The 15,346-nt window shown below is 40.8% G+C and overlaps 3 protein-coding genes across 10 annotated transcripts; all 3 read right to left on the minus strand.

Moving 5' to 3' along the window:
- Nucleotides 1-1,846: 1,846 nt before the first annotated feature.
- Nucleotides 1,847-3,655, minus strand: LOC103979754 (glucan endo-1,3-beta-glucosidase 12-like). The gene is made up of 4 exons (XM_009395953.3): nucleotides 3,302-3,655; nucleotides 2,720-3,211; nucleotides 2,588-2,618; nucleotides 1,847-2,516 (listed from the first exon to the last, which is right to left on the minus strand). The coding sequence occupies exons 1-4, from the start codon at nucleotides 3,357-3,359 to the stop codon at nucleotides 2,330-2,332; spliced, it is 768 nt and encodes a 255-aa protein (XP_009394228.2). The 5' UTR covers nucleotides 3,360-3,655; the 3' UTR covers nucleotides 1,847-2,329.
- A 770-nt stretch (nucleotides 3,656-4,425) lies between these two features.
- LOC135632592 (uncharacterized) lies at nucleotides 4,426-5,256 on the minus strand. Its single transcript, XM_065141205.1, has one exon. The coding sequence runs from the start codon at nucleotides 5,254-5,256 to the stop codon at nucleotides 4,426-4,428; it is 831 nt and encodes a 276-aa protein (XP_064997277.1).
- Nucleotides 5,257-6,671: 1,415 nt separating this feature from the next.
- Nucleotides 6,672-14,612, minus strand: LOC135581401 (uncharacterized). Of its 8 annotated transcripts, none has more exons than XM_018823952.2 (10): nucleotides 14,458-14,612; nucleotides 14,078-14,224; nucleotides 13,057-13,206; nucleotides 12,727-12,784; nucleotides 11,071-11,264; nucleotides 10,367-10,522; nucleotides 8,603-8,711; nucleotides 7,920-8,426; nucleotides 7,403-7,740; nucleotides 6,672-7,097 (listed from the first exon to the last, which is right to left on the minus strand). In XM_018823952.2, the coding sequence occupies exons 5-10, from the start codon at nucleotides 11,164-11,166 to the stop codon at nucleotides 6,924-6,926; spliced, it is 1,380 nt and encodes a 459-aa protein (XP_018679497.2). In that variant the 5' UTR covers nucleotides 11,167-11,264; nucleotides 12,727-12,784; nucleotides 13,057-13,206; nucleotides 14,078-14,224; nucleotides 14,458-14,612; the 3' UTR covers nucleotides 6,672-6,923. The 8 variants fall into 8 exon arrangements, with proteins under 8 accessions (XP_018679497.2, XP_065000015.1, XP_065000013.1 ...); XM_065143943.1 differs by having other exon boundaries at nucleotides 10,367-10,503; nucleotides 13,057-13,157; nucleotides 14,458-14,611; XM_065143941.1 differs by having other exon boundaries at nucleotides 10,367-10,503; nucleotides 14,458-14,611.
- Between the last annotated feature and the right edge of the window lie 734 nt (nucleotides 14,613-15,346).

The raw sequence follows: 15,346 nt of genomic DNA on the forward strand, positions 1-15,346 counted from the left end.
GCCGGTAAAATTGAAAAGTTTAAAAGAGAGCTAAGTAATTCTTTTGCGATGAAAGACTTGGGATCGATGAAATAAATACTTGGCATGAAGATTTTTCGTCATAGGAAGAAAAAAAAGATTTGGTTATCTTAGGAGACTTACATTTAAAAGGTTCTTGAAAGAGTTAACATGAGTAAAGCCAAAGCAGTTGGTTCTCCACTTGTAGGTCATTTCAAACTTAGTTTAAAACAATATCCTACAAGTGAAAAAGAAAAAGAAGAAATGTCCAGAGTGCCTTACTCATTGCAGTAGACGGTTTAATGTATTCTATGGTTTGTACTATGCTAGATATAGCTCATGCAATTAGAGTTGTCAATTAATTTCTCTCTAATCTTGGAAAGGAACATTGGGCAGTAGTGAAATAGATATTAAGATATCTAAAAGGTACTTCCAGGTTGTGTTTATGTTTTGACGATAATGAACCTGTGTTAGAAAGTTATACAAATGCAGACATGACAGGTGATACTGATTCCAGAAAGTCTACTTCGAGATTCTTAATGACATTTGCAGGGGGAACAGTTTCTTGGTAGTCTAAGTTATAAATTTAGATTGCTCTATCAATTACAGAAGTAGAATACATAGCAATTACTGAAGCATAAAAGGAAATTTTATCGATAAAAAAGTTTCTACAGGAATTGAGCTTGAAATAGGAATGATGTATTGTTTACTATGACAGTCAGAGTGTCATTCGCCTCATTAAGAATTTAACATACCATTCCAGATCCAAGCATATTAATGTGAGATATCACTGGATTCGTGATGTACTTGAGATGAAAGAATTGTACTTGGAAAAAAGTGCATACCAATGAGAATGGATCATATATGTTGATAAAGTCTTTGTCTAAAGAAAAGTTTGAATCATGTATGTGAAGAGCGGGCTTATTATAGATCATATGAGTTAGAGGGAGAGAATTGTTGGGTCTGGTCTTGGACAATTGGGCATTTTAAGCCTAAATCATTAATTAAAAGGTAAAAGAAAAGGGCAGTAAATGAAAAGAGTACAGTGAGCGCAGCCAGTGGTGGCGTATGGTGAGAGAAAAGGCATAGAGAGAGAGAAAAGAAAATAAGAAAAATTAATATCTTGAGTTTTGTAATCAAACGTTATTAGTTTTGACATAAATTTTATACGAAGAATTCTTATAGCAAGCTCTACAATTCTAATTGTATTGATATACAGTTTACCCTTTCTAAGGTACTTTCCTACTATATTCATTTTGTGAGACCTCAAATTATCTTAGATCCATCTATGATGAAGATATGCTATTCAGCTAAAATATATGATCTTAATGTTAATATGATCTTAGAAGACTTATTATAAATCATTATTATTGATAGTGAAAGTTTGAGGTGGATTACGGTCTCGTAATTTTTTCTACATTAGATTTTTCACGTTAAATATTTGGTTTCACTGTGTGATTAATTTATTACTCTACTGTTTATATTATTCTGGTTGATATTTATATTTTAATATCAAATTGATATTTTGATGAGAAACTCATTTTGATATCGGAAAAAAATTATTTCGTTTTAACATATTTTTTTTTCTAATAAGGGAAGAGTCAGAGTAACGACAGGAGATGGTTCGATGGAAAAGTCAGGAGTGCCCCCGTGGGCTTTAAAGGAGAACGATAGGCGTCCTCATCCAAAGTCACGAGAAGTAGATACTGAAACTTTCCTTGTATCCAAAGAAAAATAATTGGTGTTCTTCACACCCCAATACACACCGATCCATTATAATCAGTGCCATCTTTCTCGCGTGCTGCAAGTCATCTTTAGCTTTTTACATCTGCTGCAACTCCACATGATTTAGATTCATTTCTTGCTAGCAAATTATTCTTGGCAAAGATCGCAAGAAAGGTATAGAAGAACATCATGTTCTATGGGCTATCTTTAGTTTGCACACCTTTTGTTGCTTTAGAGTTGTCTTTGGGAAAACATCATCGAACTGTAAATGGATTTGGTTTTTGTAGCTTCAGACTATTATCTATCTATTCGAAGCTAAAACAAAGTAACAATTATTACTATCGAATGAAGCAAATTGTTCGACAACATTTCCTGCTAATGGAGGCTTTGAAGCAGCATAACCTGCAGGCTGATGGCTCTGCTACCAACTTCTTCCTCGCCAGTTTCGCTTACTCTGTAGAATGAGTTCTCAAGAAAGGTTATTTTGCTTTAGGATTTGGACTTCTTGTGCTGCCTCCTTTCTGTGGGGAATCCATAGTTTCTGTAGCGAAAGATAGCCACCAACCATATCGTCTTTGGCTCGTTGCACGTAGAACACCTTTAATGTCTATTTGCAGAGACTATAGAAGATCACAGACATCAGTAGAGATGTTAGGGTGATCACAAGTGTCATGCCATCTAACATCAAGGCAGAAGCGCTTGTAGTAGTCGTCGGAACATCTCCGTAAACATTTGATCCAGCTGATCCAGTGGGATTAGTCGTGTTGAAGGAAGAAGGTGAGGTTGTGCTGCCACTGCAGGTGTGACGAGTTAATTCTTCTCATGGTTTCTGCAAAGAAGATATGGGTTTAGGCAGGTCATTTACCTCGTCGAGGAATAATGGCATGTCGAAGTGCCTGTGAGGACGAACGGAGAGTAGATTAGATTGCCAAGAAATTAGATCGGATGTTTTGCTGTCAAGGATTTGATCGTTGTACGCTCTGAAATCATTACTTACTTGGATCCGCATTGACGATAACAGCTGTTCCTCCAAAATCGCAGCTGGTAGGAATTGGATTCTTCTGGTAGTAGTCATTGAATGCATACGATGCATGGTCACGAACAGTATCGGGATCGAAGCAGCTTCCACCTTGCTGAATCGCCGAACAGTCTGCACCTCCATATCCACAGGCATAGTCCAAAGCTACCTGCAACGCAGTCTGCGACGCAGTTTGGCTGGCCACGCACCAGCTTTGGCCTGATGACGGCGTGGACGGGGTCACCATCGACGGAGTGGAGTATGGATTGGTGGTAGGCGTCATGATCGGAGTAGGTGGCGTGGTGAATGGATTATAGACCGGAGTAGTGGTGGTTGGGGTGGTGGAAGGGTTGATCACCGGAACTGTTGTTACTGGAGTGACAACATCCATTTCAGGCATCGAGGATACATCCGTCTGCATGAGAGATGGATGAAATGATAGATCGTCCTCTGAGTCTTTAACAAGTTCTCCTGCGCCATGCCACAGAACTCGAAATTTAGTTTAATCTCAACCTGCAATTATAGGTAAGTGGGGAATGCAGAGACTTTGTTTGCACAAACCAGAGCAGAAGAGAAGTCCCAGAAGGAAGATGAGACACTTGATGGCATTGGCACCCATACTTCCAATACCTCCACTCTTATCTGTCCTCACCTCCTCTGCTCTTATTTCTCTGTTTCGGTATCGATTTCGGATGGCAAGAAGTCTACTTGAGCTGTGAAAAGGGCTCTACTTCTCTCGTCTTAGGAGATATATATATATAAGGGGACAGAATCGGAGGTTCCTTCGTGATGCGAAGGAGAATAAGAGGAAACTTGAGAGGGGAGGATGGGAGCATTGGATGAGCACGCAAGAGGAAGCGGTAGAAAGGAAAAGGTTGTAGAGGAAAGAAGCGGCAGCAGCAGTGGGAAGAGGATGGGTTGGAAGTGAAGAATCCTTCCGTGGGGTTTGGCTATCGATAGTCATGATGATGATGACACAACTCAGGTGGTGGTGGTGGTGGTGGTGGAGGAGGAGGAGGAGGAGGAGGTGGTGGGAACCTCTACTTTGTGTTGCACTTTAGCTGTTCCATATGGACTAAATCATACGTAGGAAAGGTGGTGTTTGGATGCTCTGCTTCTTTGTCTTTTTGGTCTTTCGTAGCAGCAAACCTTTGGGTGGAAGATCACATCTTTGTTCTTGGTGGTGGTTTAAAGACTCAGATCAGATGCTCGACGTCGAGCTAAAATTTCGACTTGGAATTCAACAGTTTGGATCGACAATTAAACTCATCAAGTTAATAAATCAATTATCCCATTGCACCAGAAATAAATCTTTCCCTGCACTTGTTCTTGAGGCTGAACGGAAAGAAGAAACACATGCAATGTCAGAGACTTAATGGCCTCGAACGTCTCATCGTCATCACCCTCACACCTCTCTCTCCATCTGGAAGACGGATGAGTAGTCGTTCTTTCCATGCCCAGAAAACAAACAAGCTTCTTCTCCATTCCATTATTTTACGCAGAGGTACAGAAGCAAACAAGGAAGAGGAATCTAAAGGGCAGAATTATACCACCGACAGTACACTTTGGTACCGGTAGGCGTCGGTCCGGTCAACACGTTCGCGGGATACGGACAAGTAGTCCAACCCCTTCAGTTTCACAGCTGCATGACTTGGTCCGCTTGCCATGGCGGCAACCTGTACAGCTCACATGGACAGCCTCGCCTCCACCGAATCCGTCGTGGAATCAGAGGATTCCATGATGCGACCTGGTGGCGCCGACCTATAGGCGGCGTATACCTGCCGGACCGGCGAGCCAAACGCCTCGTCCGCCGTGAGCTCAGTCCACCTTTCTTGCATTCCTCGGTTCAACCCCGCGACGAACCCGTTGCGCTTGGCTTCGCAGTACTGTAGGAATTCAGCAGACCAGCGTGTTCCGTTAGATTCGAGGGCGACAACGTAGGCGATGTTAGGCCTCGAGCCGAAGCCTGCTGCCATGGCGAGGTACTCAGCTGCGGCTTCCAGGAGTGACTCCGGAGCCGTGCGCTGGCCGTCCCACAGCCAGAGCTTGGCGACCGCCCGGTGCACCGCTGCGGCCACAGCCGCGTCGGCGTCGGCTGCCGACATGAGAATTGGGCTGAGACGGATGGTGTAATCGCCGGCGCCAAAGCCCGGGCTGACCGACGTGAGGAAGGGGAGGTCGTCGTCGCTGGCGAGACGCAGCGTTATGTGGTTGATCGGCTTGCGGGGATACCCTTCATCGGGGTAAAGAACCTGCTCGACGAATTGGCTCGCGTGGTGTATGATACGGTGGGCTCTGCCGTTGGAGGCGAACTTGAGGTCGAACAGGCGGCCTGCGCGAGAACCATAAGCGGAATTGGCGACGGAGATGTCGACGCTCCTGGAGGCTTCGTAGTTTGCCCAGAGGGAGATGGCGACGAGCGTGAGGATCGTTGTTACTCGGATGAGGACGGGCGGGGTGGTAGCTAAGGAGGAGGAGGAGGTAGTGGTGGGAGAGGAGAGGAGTGGCTCCTCCATGGCCGTTGACGTCCCTGATCGTGGGCTATTCCTGGAACAAGTTGAACCTCAAACCAATGGGCAAAACATATGAATGGAGACCATCAAGTATTGGTTCATATGAAAGAGCTATCGACGCCTTATATTTAGGACGGGAAAAAATTGCTCCAATGAGATGCAAACACTGTCCCCCGCTGCATGCAAAGATGTGCACTTCTCCCTCTATGTTTGTACATCCGACAATAAGATGGGTGGGAGGTGACAAGTTTGGGAGCATGAGAATAATGGAGCTGCCGCACCACAGCAACGTCCCACGGAACTGTCTGTCTTCTTCGGGTGTACATGAGCTAGCAAAGGAAGTGCAAGCGGGAGATGGCTTTCGATCAATCAAACGCCTCGTGATCGTGTCCTGTGGGGCCCCTTCCATTATTCCGTTTAAGAAAACTCGTGCGGGGGTCCCACGGCCACATGACACCACATATTTAGATGACTCGGTTATCGCATGTGAAGAGTCGATCCAAGCATCAGGACTCGAGAGAGAGTTACCCACTTGATCGCCACAAACAGTGGTGGGCGCCCCCACTGACGCTATCAAGTACATAATTTTATGCACATGTAGGACTGGGTAGGGGAGGAAAGACTCTCGGGTACCGAAGCCTGCGGCTTATTCCTGTGGTGGCGCCCTGGATTTTACAGAGTCCCTCCCGTAGGTGGAACGTGGTTGTGACGAGTTCAGTTGGTGAGTTGGACCCGACACATCACGTATCTCCTTGTCGAACACTTCACTTCGGCGGCCAAATCATTGGGGGGCCTACGCTCACGTTGGCCACCAATAATTCCTTGGCCACCAGCGCTTCGGTTGGGATGAGACGGGCAACCATGACGCCGGACGGTGTGAGCTCATTGGCTCGTTGGATTGAACACCGAGTGAAAAGTCGGCAGCTGCTGTGGATGTTTAACTTCGACTTAGTGAGCTCGTCAAAGAAGCTTATGGGGTAAGAGAGACCTTGATTCATAAACCCTTCATTTCATACTTCTTGGGGTAAGAGAAACTAAATAGTTTTTCTTAATTAATATAAAATTAAATAATCTTATCAGTATTTCTTTCCATACAAAAACTAACGATCCATAATCATGGCTCGGGAGCGAGTTTACTCTCGAACCATATTAATAACCAACCGATCAAATTATCTTTTACCAATTTGTATCATTACTTGCACAGACCACAAGATTGCAGGATTCAATCTCCAAACAATATCAGAACAAAATAAAATTTTATTTATTTATTTATTTATTTATTTTCATAAGAAGATTATATTGGAAGGCAGTTGGCATTAAACTTGGGTACCATCATCAGCAATCTTCCCCATGACAATAAAAAAAAAAAAGGTAAATCTAGTAAACAGTTTGGATAACTTAGGAGGTCAATGAGTACATAAGAAAACAGTAGAACAAAATATTTTATTTTCATGACAAAATTCTAATGTAAACACCTGTGTGAGAAAATAGGATGGGAAGAATATACATACACTTGGAGAAAATTTGGTACAATCATCAGGAATCTTCACATGTCATACAGCTAAGTTGGCATGATAATGGAAGCAAATCTAAGAAACCGTGGATAAATTGCGGTCGATGAGAATGGTTACCTCAGGAAAAACAATAAATATTGCCAAGACAATGATATCTCAAACAAACTGTTGCTGCTCTTTGTTGCTGAACCTGTTTGCAATAATCGGACGAACATCCTCAGCATCGACCAGGGTCTCGAGGAAAGGAAGTAATTGAACTAAAGCATGGTCCGATGGATCATCAAACCAACTCTTGATTGGAATGCCATTATTAACTTGCAACCGGAAAACCTGACATGGAGAAGGTAAAACAAAAAAACAAAAAACAAAATGAATCATGTGCTGATGCGAGCAAGATATAGATTTGATATGATCCAAAAGGAGAAGGAAAAACTATTCGACTCCCTGAATAATAACTTTCATCAAATTAATGAATCTAATTTCCGACAACTAAAATTTGAGAAATGAAGCACCAGCCTGCATTGGAAATCAGACTATCTATATAAGTCAAAAAATGGTGCTACTGAAAATTTCTACTGAGCATGTGCTGTGTTGCCCCTTACCGATATACAGAGAGACTAATGAGGGATTACTACCTGTGGGGAATTGTCGATTATGACAACTTTTGCCAGGTCAACCCCCAAAATACTTAGGTCCTTTGTATAGGTATCATCAGAGAATATGCATGATTCACGATAAATGCGCCCAGAAATTATTTTGTTGTCTGGATCCAAAATGTCAAGTAGCTGAGAAGCATATATGCTTAGACTAGCTGTGAAAATAACAATTTCAAACATTTGAGCCACTCTCTCGAGGAACATTTGTAGAAAAGGCCTCCGTCTTACATATACGGTATGCTCTTTCATGTTAAAGAAAACCGGAAAGGTGAAATCAGCATCATCACAGTACTCAAGTGTAGAATGAACAAGAGTTTCTGCAGACAAGAGAAACAATTAGTTTACAACACATTAAGTTAACGACAGAACTAGAATAGATCACGTAATATGATCTGGTAAACAATTGGAATTTCTAATGACAATGAGCTCAAGAGGCAGGTGTGAAATATCACACTTAAAAGTCTCTTCAAAATGTAACAGATACGGACAAGCTTACCATCTAAATCAAGGACAAGAGTTATGGGCTTCCCTTGTTGTGTTTCCTTTTGCAATAGAGTAGGACAACTCGATGAAACTTCCCGAGATAAATCAGGTGAAGTTCGAAAAACTAGCTGTGGATTCAGGCATTCTATTTCTCCCAAATCACCAGATAGATAATTCATGTCAGATTCTTGATGAGTTGCCAAGTATGCATCATTGGAGTTCATCATGATTTCTTGAATTGATTCATTATCATGAACACCGCCAGTTTCTGTGTTCCTCCCTAGGAATGGCAGCATCATATACCTCTCCGCCACGTCAGTCAGTATGTCAGAAGTAGTAAACTCGTACTGATGGCAAGAAACATCGGTAAAATCCATGCTATCATCAAAAGGTAAAGATGGAGCACTCTCTGAGAAGCAGAAGTCCAATAAACTGCAAGCTTGATAATCACTGAACCCAGAGTTTCCATCATCTCCTTCATCCGCAACGAGATTAGGCAATCCAGGATTTTCATTCTTAACTGTAAGGAAAAAGTATGATAATTATTCAATTAACTTAAAAAAGCCAATGACCTATTCCATTAACTCAAAAAAGGACTATCATATTCTAAGAATATTGAGCAATTGTTCAGGCATCATGTCCAGGTTTTTATCAATGTGTCATGTGCTAACCAATGAAAAAAAGGGAGCTTAGTACCTTCATAACCATGATTAGTTGAATTCAACTGGGAATCACCATCCTCGAAATTAGGTGAGAAAATTGTTTCTAACTCTGGTGCTATTGCGGTTGAGCTTGAACTCTGCAGCTGCAAGTAAATATTCATCACAAGACATAACATAACATAACAGTAAACTAACCGCAATAAAAAAAAAGTGGAAATGAGCACCTAAATGAGTTCATAACAACCATGACTTCTTTTAAGTCAAATACTGACAATATAACTAGCATTTCCCAATGCCCAAGTAGTTGCACCGATTACTATGTTACAATCCCCACAAATATTTTGAATTAACTCATATCCACATGAAACTGACAATATCCACATGAAACTATGAATTTGGATCAAAATACACTAAGGGGTTGGTCTGAGAATATACTGTAGAAGATTATTCGGTGAGAGTTGAAAAAGCCCGTTACTGATCAAGTCAAACTAAATACAAACAGTCCTTCCATGCCCCTAACTAAAGCGAAAGGCCATCATGGGTGGATCATTAGGTCTTCTTTATGGTCCTGCACGAGTTGTTTACTATGCTCTGATTGCTTATGAGCTTTTTTTTTTTTTTTTTTTTTCTGTTTTTAATTAAATAAATTTATTCTAAATTATATAAAACAAGAAAAAGGAAAACATAGTTTATCAAGACAACTATAAAGAATTCCAAAAAAATCGGTTTACTATATTACTCTGACAAGAAAATTTATTTACACAAGAACATCCATATGTCATTTATGATTGTGTCCCTATTGTTATGGGAAGTTAGATATTTAAAAAAAAAAGAGATGATAATCCTCTAGTATTCTAAGAGTCCCAGAAATAACTCTTCTCAGGGTACACATAGAAGAATCTAACAGAAAAAGGATTTCCTATACAGTTAGCATTATTTATGATATTTTTCTGAAGGGTGTCAGCAGAAAAATATGAAATCCATAATAGAGTCTTCTATAAGGCTATACAGTTCAAAGGAGTGGCCAAGAGGAAGGCACTTCAAAAGGTGCTAATTTATTGGACAATATAGCTTATAATGTTATATTGTATCTTCTCTTTCTTCTGGTCTCGGTCTATCTTTTTGTACCGAGTGTTTCATCTCAGTGCTACAAAATCTCTCTCTCTCTCTAGAGGTCTGACCTAGCATCAGCAGCATAGCCGTGGCGGCAGCAAACACATCAGCATCAGCAATATCACCGTAACAGTAGCGGCAGTAGCTGCAGCAGAAGTGGGCCAACAGCAGCATCTACAGCCTATCGTGGGCCACTGACAGTGGGCTGGATCAGTCCACGACTGACCCAGATAGGGCTAGCTAATCCAAGTGGTGGAAGGACAACCTGTCCACTTCGGTGGAGGAATCGCTGGACTCCTACGACCTCCGGAGTCCAGCGACTCTTTGCCCCAGGCGGACAGAGTCGGCGATCCTGTTCCACATGGAGAAGGCCTCCCAGCCTTCCTTTTAGACAGAACAGACTTAATCAAGGCTATTTACCATCCATTTTTTATTTGCATTGGTAGGCACATGAATCTCGTTGTTGTTCTCTTCAGAAAATCCAATAATTAATCTCTAATTTTTTATTCTATTTCTGCCTTTGCTCTTGTGGGAGGCTTCTTTCTCAAACTACAGAAGCATTGGTTAGGGAGTGTAGTACCTAACACAAGTCATCAAGCGGGAGATACACACCCAAAATAAAAACAACAAATGACTATATAAGAATTGAACTATATCCTAGAGGTTTGGAGAAGAGAGCAGCTACCATTCTTTCAGTAGATAAAGGATCCGGTGGAGATGAAGACAAGTTCAGCAATTCAGCAGAGGCTCCATCAAAACCTGTTATCGTAGAGTCGCACCCTGATTGTTCCATACGAGAACTAATTGTGTTTGAAAGGTTTCCTGTAGCATTAAATTCAATCTAAGACAAGCTTAGCTACCGAAAGAAGACCCAAGAGGCAAAAGTTAGCTACCAAATAAAGATTGATGAGACGACAAGCTTTTAGAATAGTAAAGAGTAGAAAACAAGCATACATCTTCTAACATTTGTGTGCTAATAGACAAAACAATCTTCACGCATTCAAATACGAGAATATGTTATCATACAAGCTTTTGTTCTTCACAAGGACAAATTCAGTGATGAAAATGAAGTTATCAATAGTGAGAATGGTACGGCTAAGCGCATTAGGAGGTGGCATGGCCCTACAGCTTTCATTTTGTAGAGTTAGGTGCCACGGAATACTAGAATAACTCAATCGAATCTGTTGGCTTTTGGATGATTCCTCAAAAGTCAAATGTTTAAAAAAATTGTAACCTACGGTAATCTGGTTCCATCTCGTGAATAAATGACTGTGAAATGCATGAATTAACCTCAATTTTACTCAAGGTGGCACTCAGATTTGGTGTTTGGTGTGAAGAGACACAAGAAGAAAAGACTTGGATGAGATCAACCATGTAATAATAGCTCACCATCATGATGAATTTGAATAGAAGCGTCCACCTCTGTGTTGATTTCCGATGGTGAGTTTTCTGATTTCTTAGATGACCTGTGACGAGCATGGACATTGTGCAATCTTACACATCCCTTGTCTGATTTTCTCTTCATTCTCGGTCCTGGCATTTGAGCTACAGTATCTACTAAAGTTCAACTTGATATACATAAACTGCAAAAACAAGTCAATATGCACCCAATTAATCAAATTTAGAGCAAAAAAATAGCCAAACAACATGTGCAATAACGTCTGCATCCAGACATGAAATTATCATCAACTTAGATCAGTATTCAGGAAGGCAGATATTAATCCTACTTAGATATTCATATGTTTCTGTGCAGTCAAAACTTTTAAACTTTTATTATTAACTTCAACCCAATTACCAACTGATAGAAGCGATATAAGGTGATCGACATCCCTCAGCACCAGACAATTGACATCTCGGTACTAGGTGGCCGATACACTCGATGCCAAGCAACTGGGGTGGCTGACACTTCGACATCAACCGACCAATTATATCGCACCGCCCAATCGATGCCACATGGTAAAAATATGCCGCATCTCAGACTCGAGTGGAGTGATGATGGTTATGCCTGAGATTGACGCACCACGTTTCCACAAGCTAAGTAGCATCCAAAAGTAGCAATTTCGGAAACCCACTATAGAAGGGGTTCAACAAGTATGACCCAGCACATAATTTTGAACTTGAAACTGTTCGACCTCTCTGACTAGCTTATTAATTGAAGCATTGGAGGGAAGGGACATTGTCAAGAGTGCTCGGATGAAGTTTTTGTAGGGTTCTGATTGAAATAGCAAAGTTTGACTTGAGACCAGCTCGGAGAAAGAACCATATTGAATCCGAATTGACTTTCATCTTGAACAACCAAAAGATGTGTTTGACACTTGCCAAGCAACGTTCTAACTTAATATCATTAGCTCCTTTAACATCACCATGCACGCTTCTATCAAATTTAGAACCTTAGACTCTCATTCTTTCTACAAGAGATTCTGAATTTTATCTCTACATATCCCTATAATATCTTTATATTTACTACTTCTAGAAGCATTTAGCAAGCTATTTGATCAGCAAAAGATGTGTTCATTCAACAAGAAATCTAGAATCAACTCAAAACAGATCGTAATGCCCTTGCGATGCCTGAAAGGGTGCAAATTATCATTATAATAACTGCCATAAAAATCCAACCCAGTGATATTATAATTTTTAACCAAGATCACAAAGTCCAAGAGCTGACAGGAAAAGAGAGGATCAGAATCAACATAAAAAAAGTCAGTATAGCACACCAAAAGGTAAGGGAGAATAAAAAAAGATCAATATATAAATAAATAGGTTACATATTTAGGTAAATTAAAGACATCGGTGGGCAAAGAACTCTTTATTCTTGTCAATTTCCTTTAGTCATTGACATCTACTGACCAATCTTTCTCCCTAGAAATCCCCATCAGAAGTTATTTAATATGCCTCTTCTCATAAAACATTTTATTGTTTATATTATTTATATCATTTTCTTTATCTTTCTTTTTTCTCCCAAACACAGTGGTATACCCAATCTCTACTCAATCAATTTAGCATCTTATTCCTTACTTTTGTTCAAATTTATCTAGGGAAACTAACCTGTTCATCTTCCTTCCTATTTATTACTTCCTCCTGATCATCTATTGTCAAAAGCAGTCTGCCAAAAGAAAAAGGCAGAAAACCCAAGCTCAGTTCTCTGTATTTTTTGTATTATAGATAGCGATTACTTGTCAAATGACATTATGACATACTAAATATACGCTTAGAAAGTTTGTTTAGTTATAAAACTCTTTTGCTAACAAAACCAAATGAGGTTACTGCCAGACAAATTTTCTTAACCTAACATTTTTATATGATTGCATAAATAAGTGAACGAAAATTAAAAAATAAAGTGAAGATATGAGCTTTAGATGCTTCAGTTGCACATACAGCGGAAAAAAAAGGATACTTTAGGCAGATGCTATCCGCCACTCGTATCAGGCTGCTCTCCTCGCTATGCTCAAGAACACTTCCTCGGCACTGGGCCTTAACTGGTCCAAGTGTTACCAAGTATCAGAGGCTACTTTTCATCAATGGAATCTGCAGAAGGTTAAAACAAACATATGTATGTCTGCCAAAACAAAGTACATTTTGTCTATCATTGAAAAAGAACCACAGCAAACCCCTTGATCTTTTTACACTGTAAACAATCAGTGGTTTTGCTTTCTAAAACTAGACCCCCCATTAAAGAAAGGCACAAAATTAACCTATGAGAGTTCTCATAAGCCAGACGACCTACATTACTAGGTTCTGTGTCAACCTACAATGGATAACCAAAAAATTCAGAAAGATTCCTTAGTTACTAATTTCAGTAAAAGATTGTAAAATATAAATTCCAGTAAGTAAAATTGACTAACTGAGTCCTAGTAATAGAATATAAAAGTCTAAAACTATTGTCTAAAAATATGAACATCATAATTTTGAGAAACACTTTACCCAAAGCCAGTAAGTTCAAGAAAGATTCCTCACAGAAAAGGTAAGTTAGACGAAGACCAGATCAATTTAGGAAATTCGTAATAAAACCAAGAAGGCAATATTGCCAACTTGAACCCCATAGGACAAAGAGAAAATCCACAATGAAAAGACCAAAAAGGAAACCAATGCCAACATGCCATCAAAATTTTACATCCAAGTGAAAAAAGGTAAACTGAGAGCATGATGAAAAGCTAAGCATGAGTTCACGCACACCTAAAACTTAGCATCTCTCTGAAACATATCAAAACAAAAAAATCTGCAAAACAAATCGGTCGACACAATCATCATGAGTCGAAGAGTAAAATTTGTAGAACCATAGATCATCTTGGATAGAACCTACCTGTACAGCATGAATTTAAAGATAAAAACCAAAAAATCGGGAATGAACCCTAACAACAGAGCAAAAACATCAACAAGCAGAGCCAGAATACAGCACCGTGTGGCCAAAAGAGTCCAACAAGGAAGGGGAAGCAGAACTAGCGGAGAAGCCCCGCCAACCAAGATTTAGCATCCAGAAACCGTCGTTCCTCTCTTTCGAACACGATTCAAGAGATCAAGAGCGCAAGCGCCCCTCCAGAGAAACCTGACAAGTACTCAATAACACAGTACCCACACGGAAATTATAATAAGCATAAGTCAATTTCCCCAAGAGAAAGTAAGGAACACGAGAAATCGCAGGCCAGAACAACAAAGAAACCATATAATCCATCCCAAAATCAGATCAAAGTACAGCATCAAAGATCAATTAGACCGATCGGGGCCGTGGAAGGACGCAAGAAACAAACGTCATAACAGCAAAGGATCAAGAACACGTACTCGAAACCCCAGCTCCGGCTCTTGCTCTCTCTAGAGCCCGAGGAAGCAGGAATCGGGGAGAGAGACAGAGAGGAGAGGGAAGTCAAGAGTGGGAAGAAGAGGCGAGGAAAGAGGGAGGAATCGGCCCTCCGTCCGGCTCCCTCGATACATTAAACGACGGGGATACGACCCGGGAACACCATATGGACGGCCCTGATGCAGCGTGCACCTCATTTCTGAACGCCTGTACTTTGGCGACGCGTGGATTACTGCGGTCCGTCTCATCAGCGGGTTGATCGTCACGTGCGAGCCCTTCACGGAATGCGAAGCCTCCGCCGCCTACGCTCGCGATCCGGGGTGTGCCTTTACCTTAAACAACGCGACACGATGCCCGGCCGAACACCGACGCGTGTCCGGTTTGCAAGGTTCAGCGAAGTACGCCTGACTCCCGTACTCGCTGCCGGACACGTGTCGTTCAGCGACAGATATTCGAAGTGGATAGTGTACGTGGCGATCCGGATACTCAAAGAGCACTGGCTTTGAGGTTGATAAGTTCACTCCATTTTGTACTTAGTCTGGTCAATTTGTACCTTTAAGAGTCGGAGAGTCGAGCGCATCAAAAGAAAAAGAAGGGTGTATATATCAGAGGTCTTCAGAGACGCGGTTGAGACGCCGTCAACAGCACCTAATATGCACGTGTTAGTGCAATATATATATATATATATATATATATATATATATATATATATATATATATATATATTTGTGAATAATGGAAACGCTCATAATTCTTTCTTTGAATAATAGTAATAAGTATTATTAGTTCAAGATCAAATAAAATAAAGAAAGAAGTGAAAAATATAGGATCTTAAAGGACTTGTCGAATTGAGCCATACAGATCTAAACATTG

This window comes from Musa acuminata, chromosome BXJ3-3 (genome assembly GCF_036884655.1).
Source record: "Musa acuminata AAA Group cultivar baxijiao chromosome BXJ3-3, Cavendish_Baxijiao_AAA, whole genome shotgun sequence".
NCBI lineage: Eukaryota > Viridiplantae > Streptophyta > Magnoliopsida > Zingiberales > Musaceae > Musa > Musa acuminata.

What these genes read in the sequence shown, in the direction of transcription:
- LOC103979754 (XM_009395953.3), bottom strand. Translation starts at nt 3,359, where the DNA reads ATGGGTGCCAATGCCATCAAGTGTCTCATCTTCCTTCTGGGACTTCTC. An exon ending in GGGACTTCTCTTCTGCTCTG is followed by an intron (nt 3,212 to 3,301) that starts GTTTGTGCAAAC and finishes GGCATGGCGCAG; the next exon opens with GAGAACTTGTTAAAGACTCA. An exon ending in TATCGTCAATGCGGATCCAA is followed by an intron (nt 2,619 to 2,719) that starts GTAAGTAATGAT and finishes TCGTCCTCACAG; the next exon opens with GCACTTCGACATGCCATTAT.
- LOC135632592 (XM_065141205.1), bottom strand. Translation starts at nt 5,256, where the DNA reads ATGGAGGAGCCACTCCTCTCCTCTCCCACCACTACCTCCTCCTCCTCC.
- LOC135581401 (XM_065143942.1), bottom strand. Translation starts at nt 11,221, where the DNA reads ATGCCAGGACCGAGAATGAAGAGAAAATCAGACAAGGGATGTGTAAGA. An exon ending in TATTCAAATTCATCATGATG is followed by an intron (nt 10,504 to 11,070) that starts GTGAGCTATTAT and finishes TTAATGCTACAG; the next exon opens with GAAACCTTTCAAACACAATT. An exon ending in TAATCGACAATTCCCCACAG is followed by an intron (nt 7,098 to 7,402) that starts GTAGTAATCCCT and finishes TCTCCATGTCAG; the next exon opens with GTTTTCCGGTTGCAAGTTAA.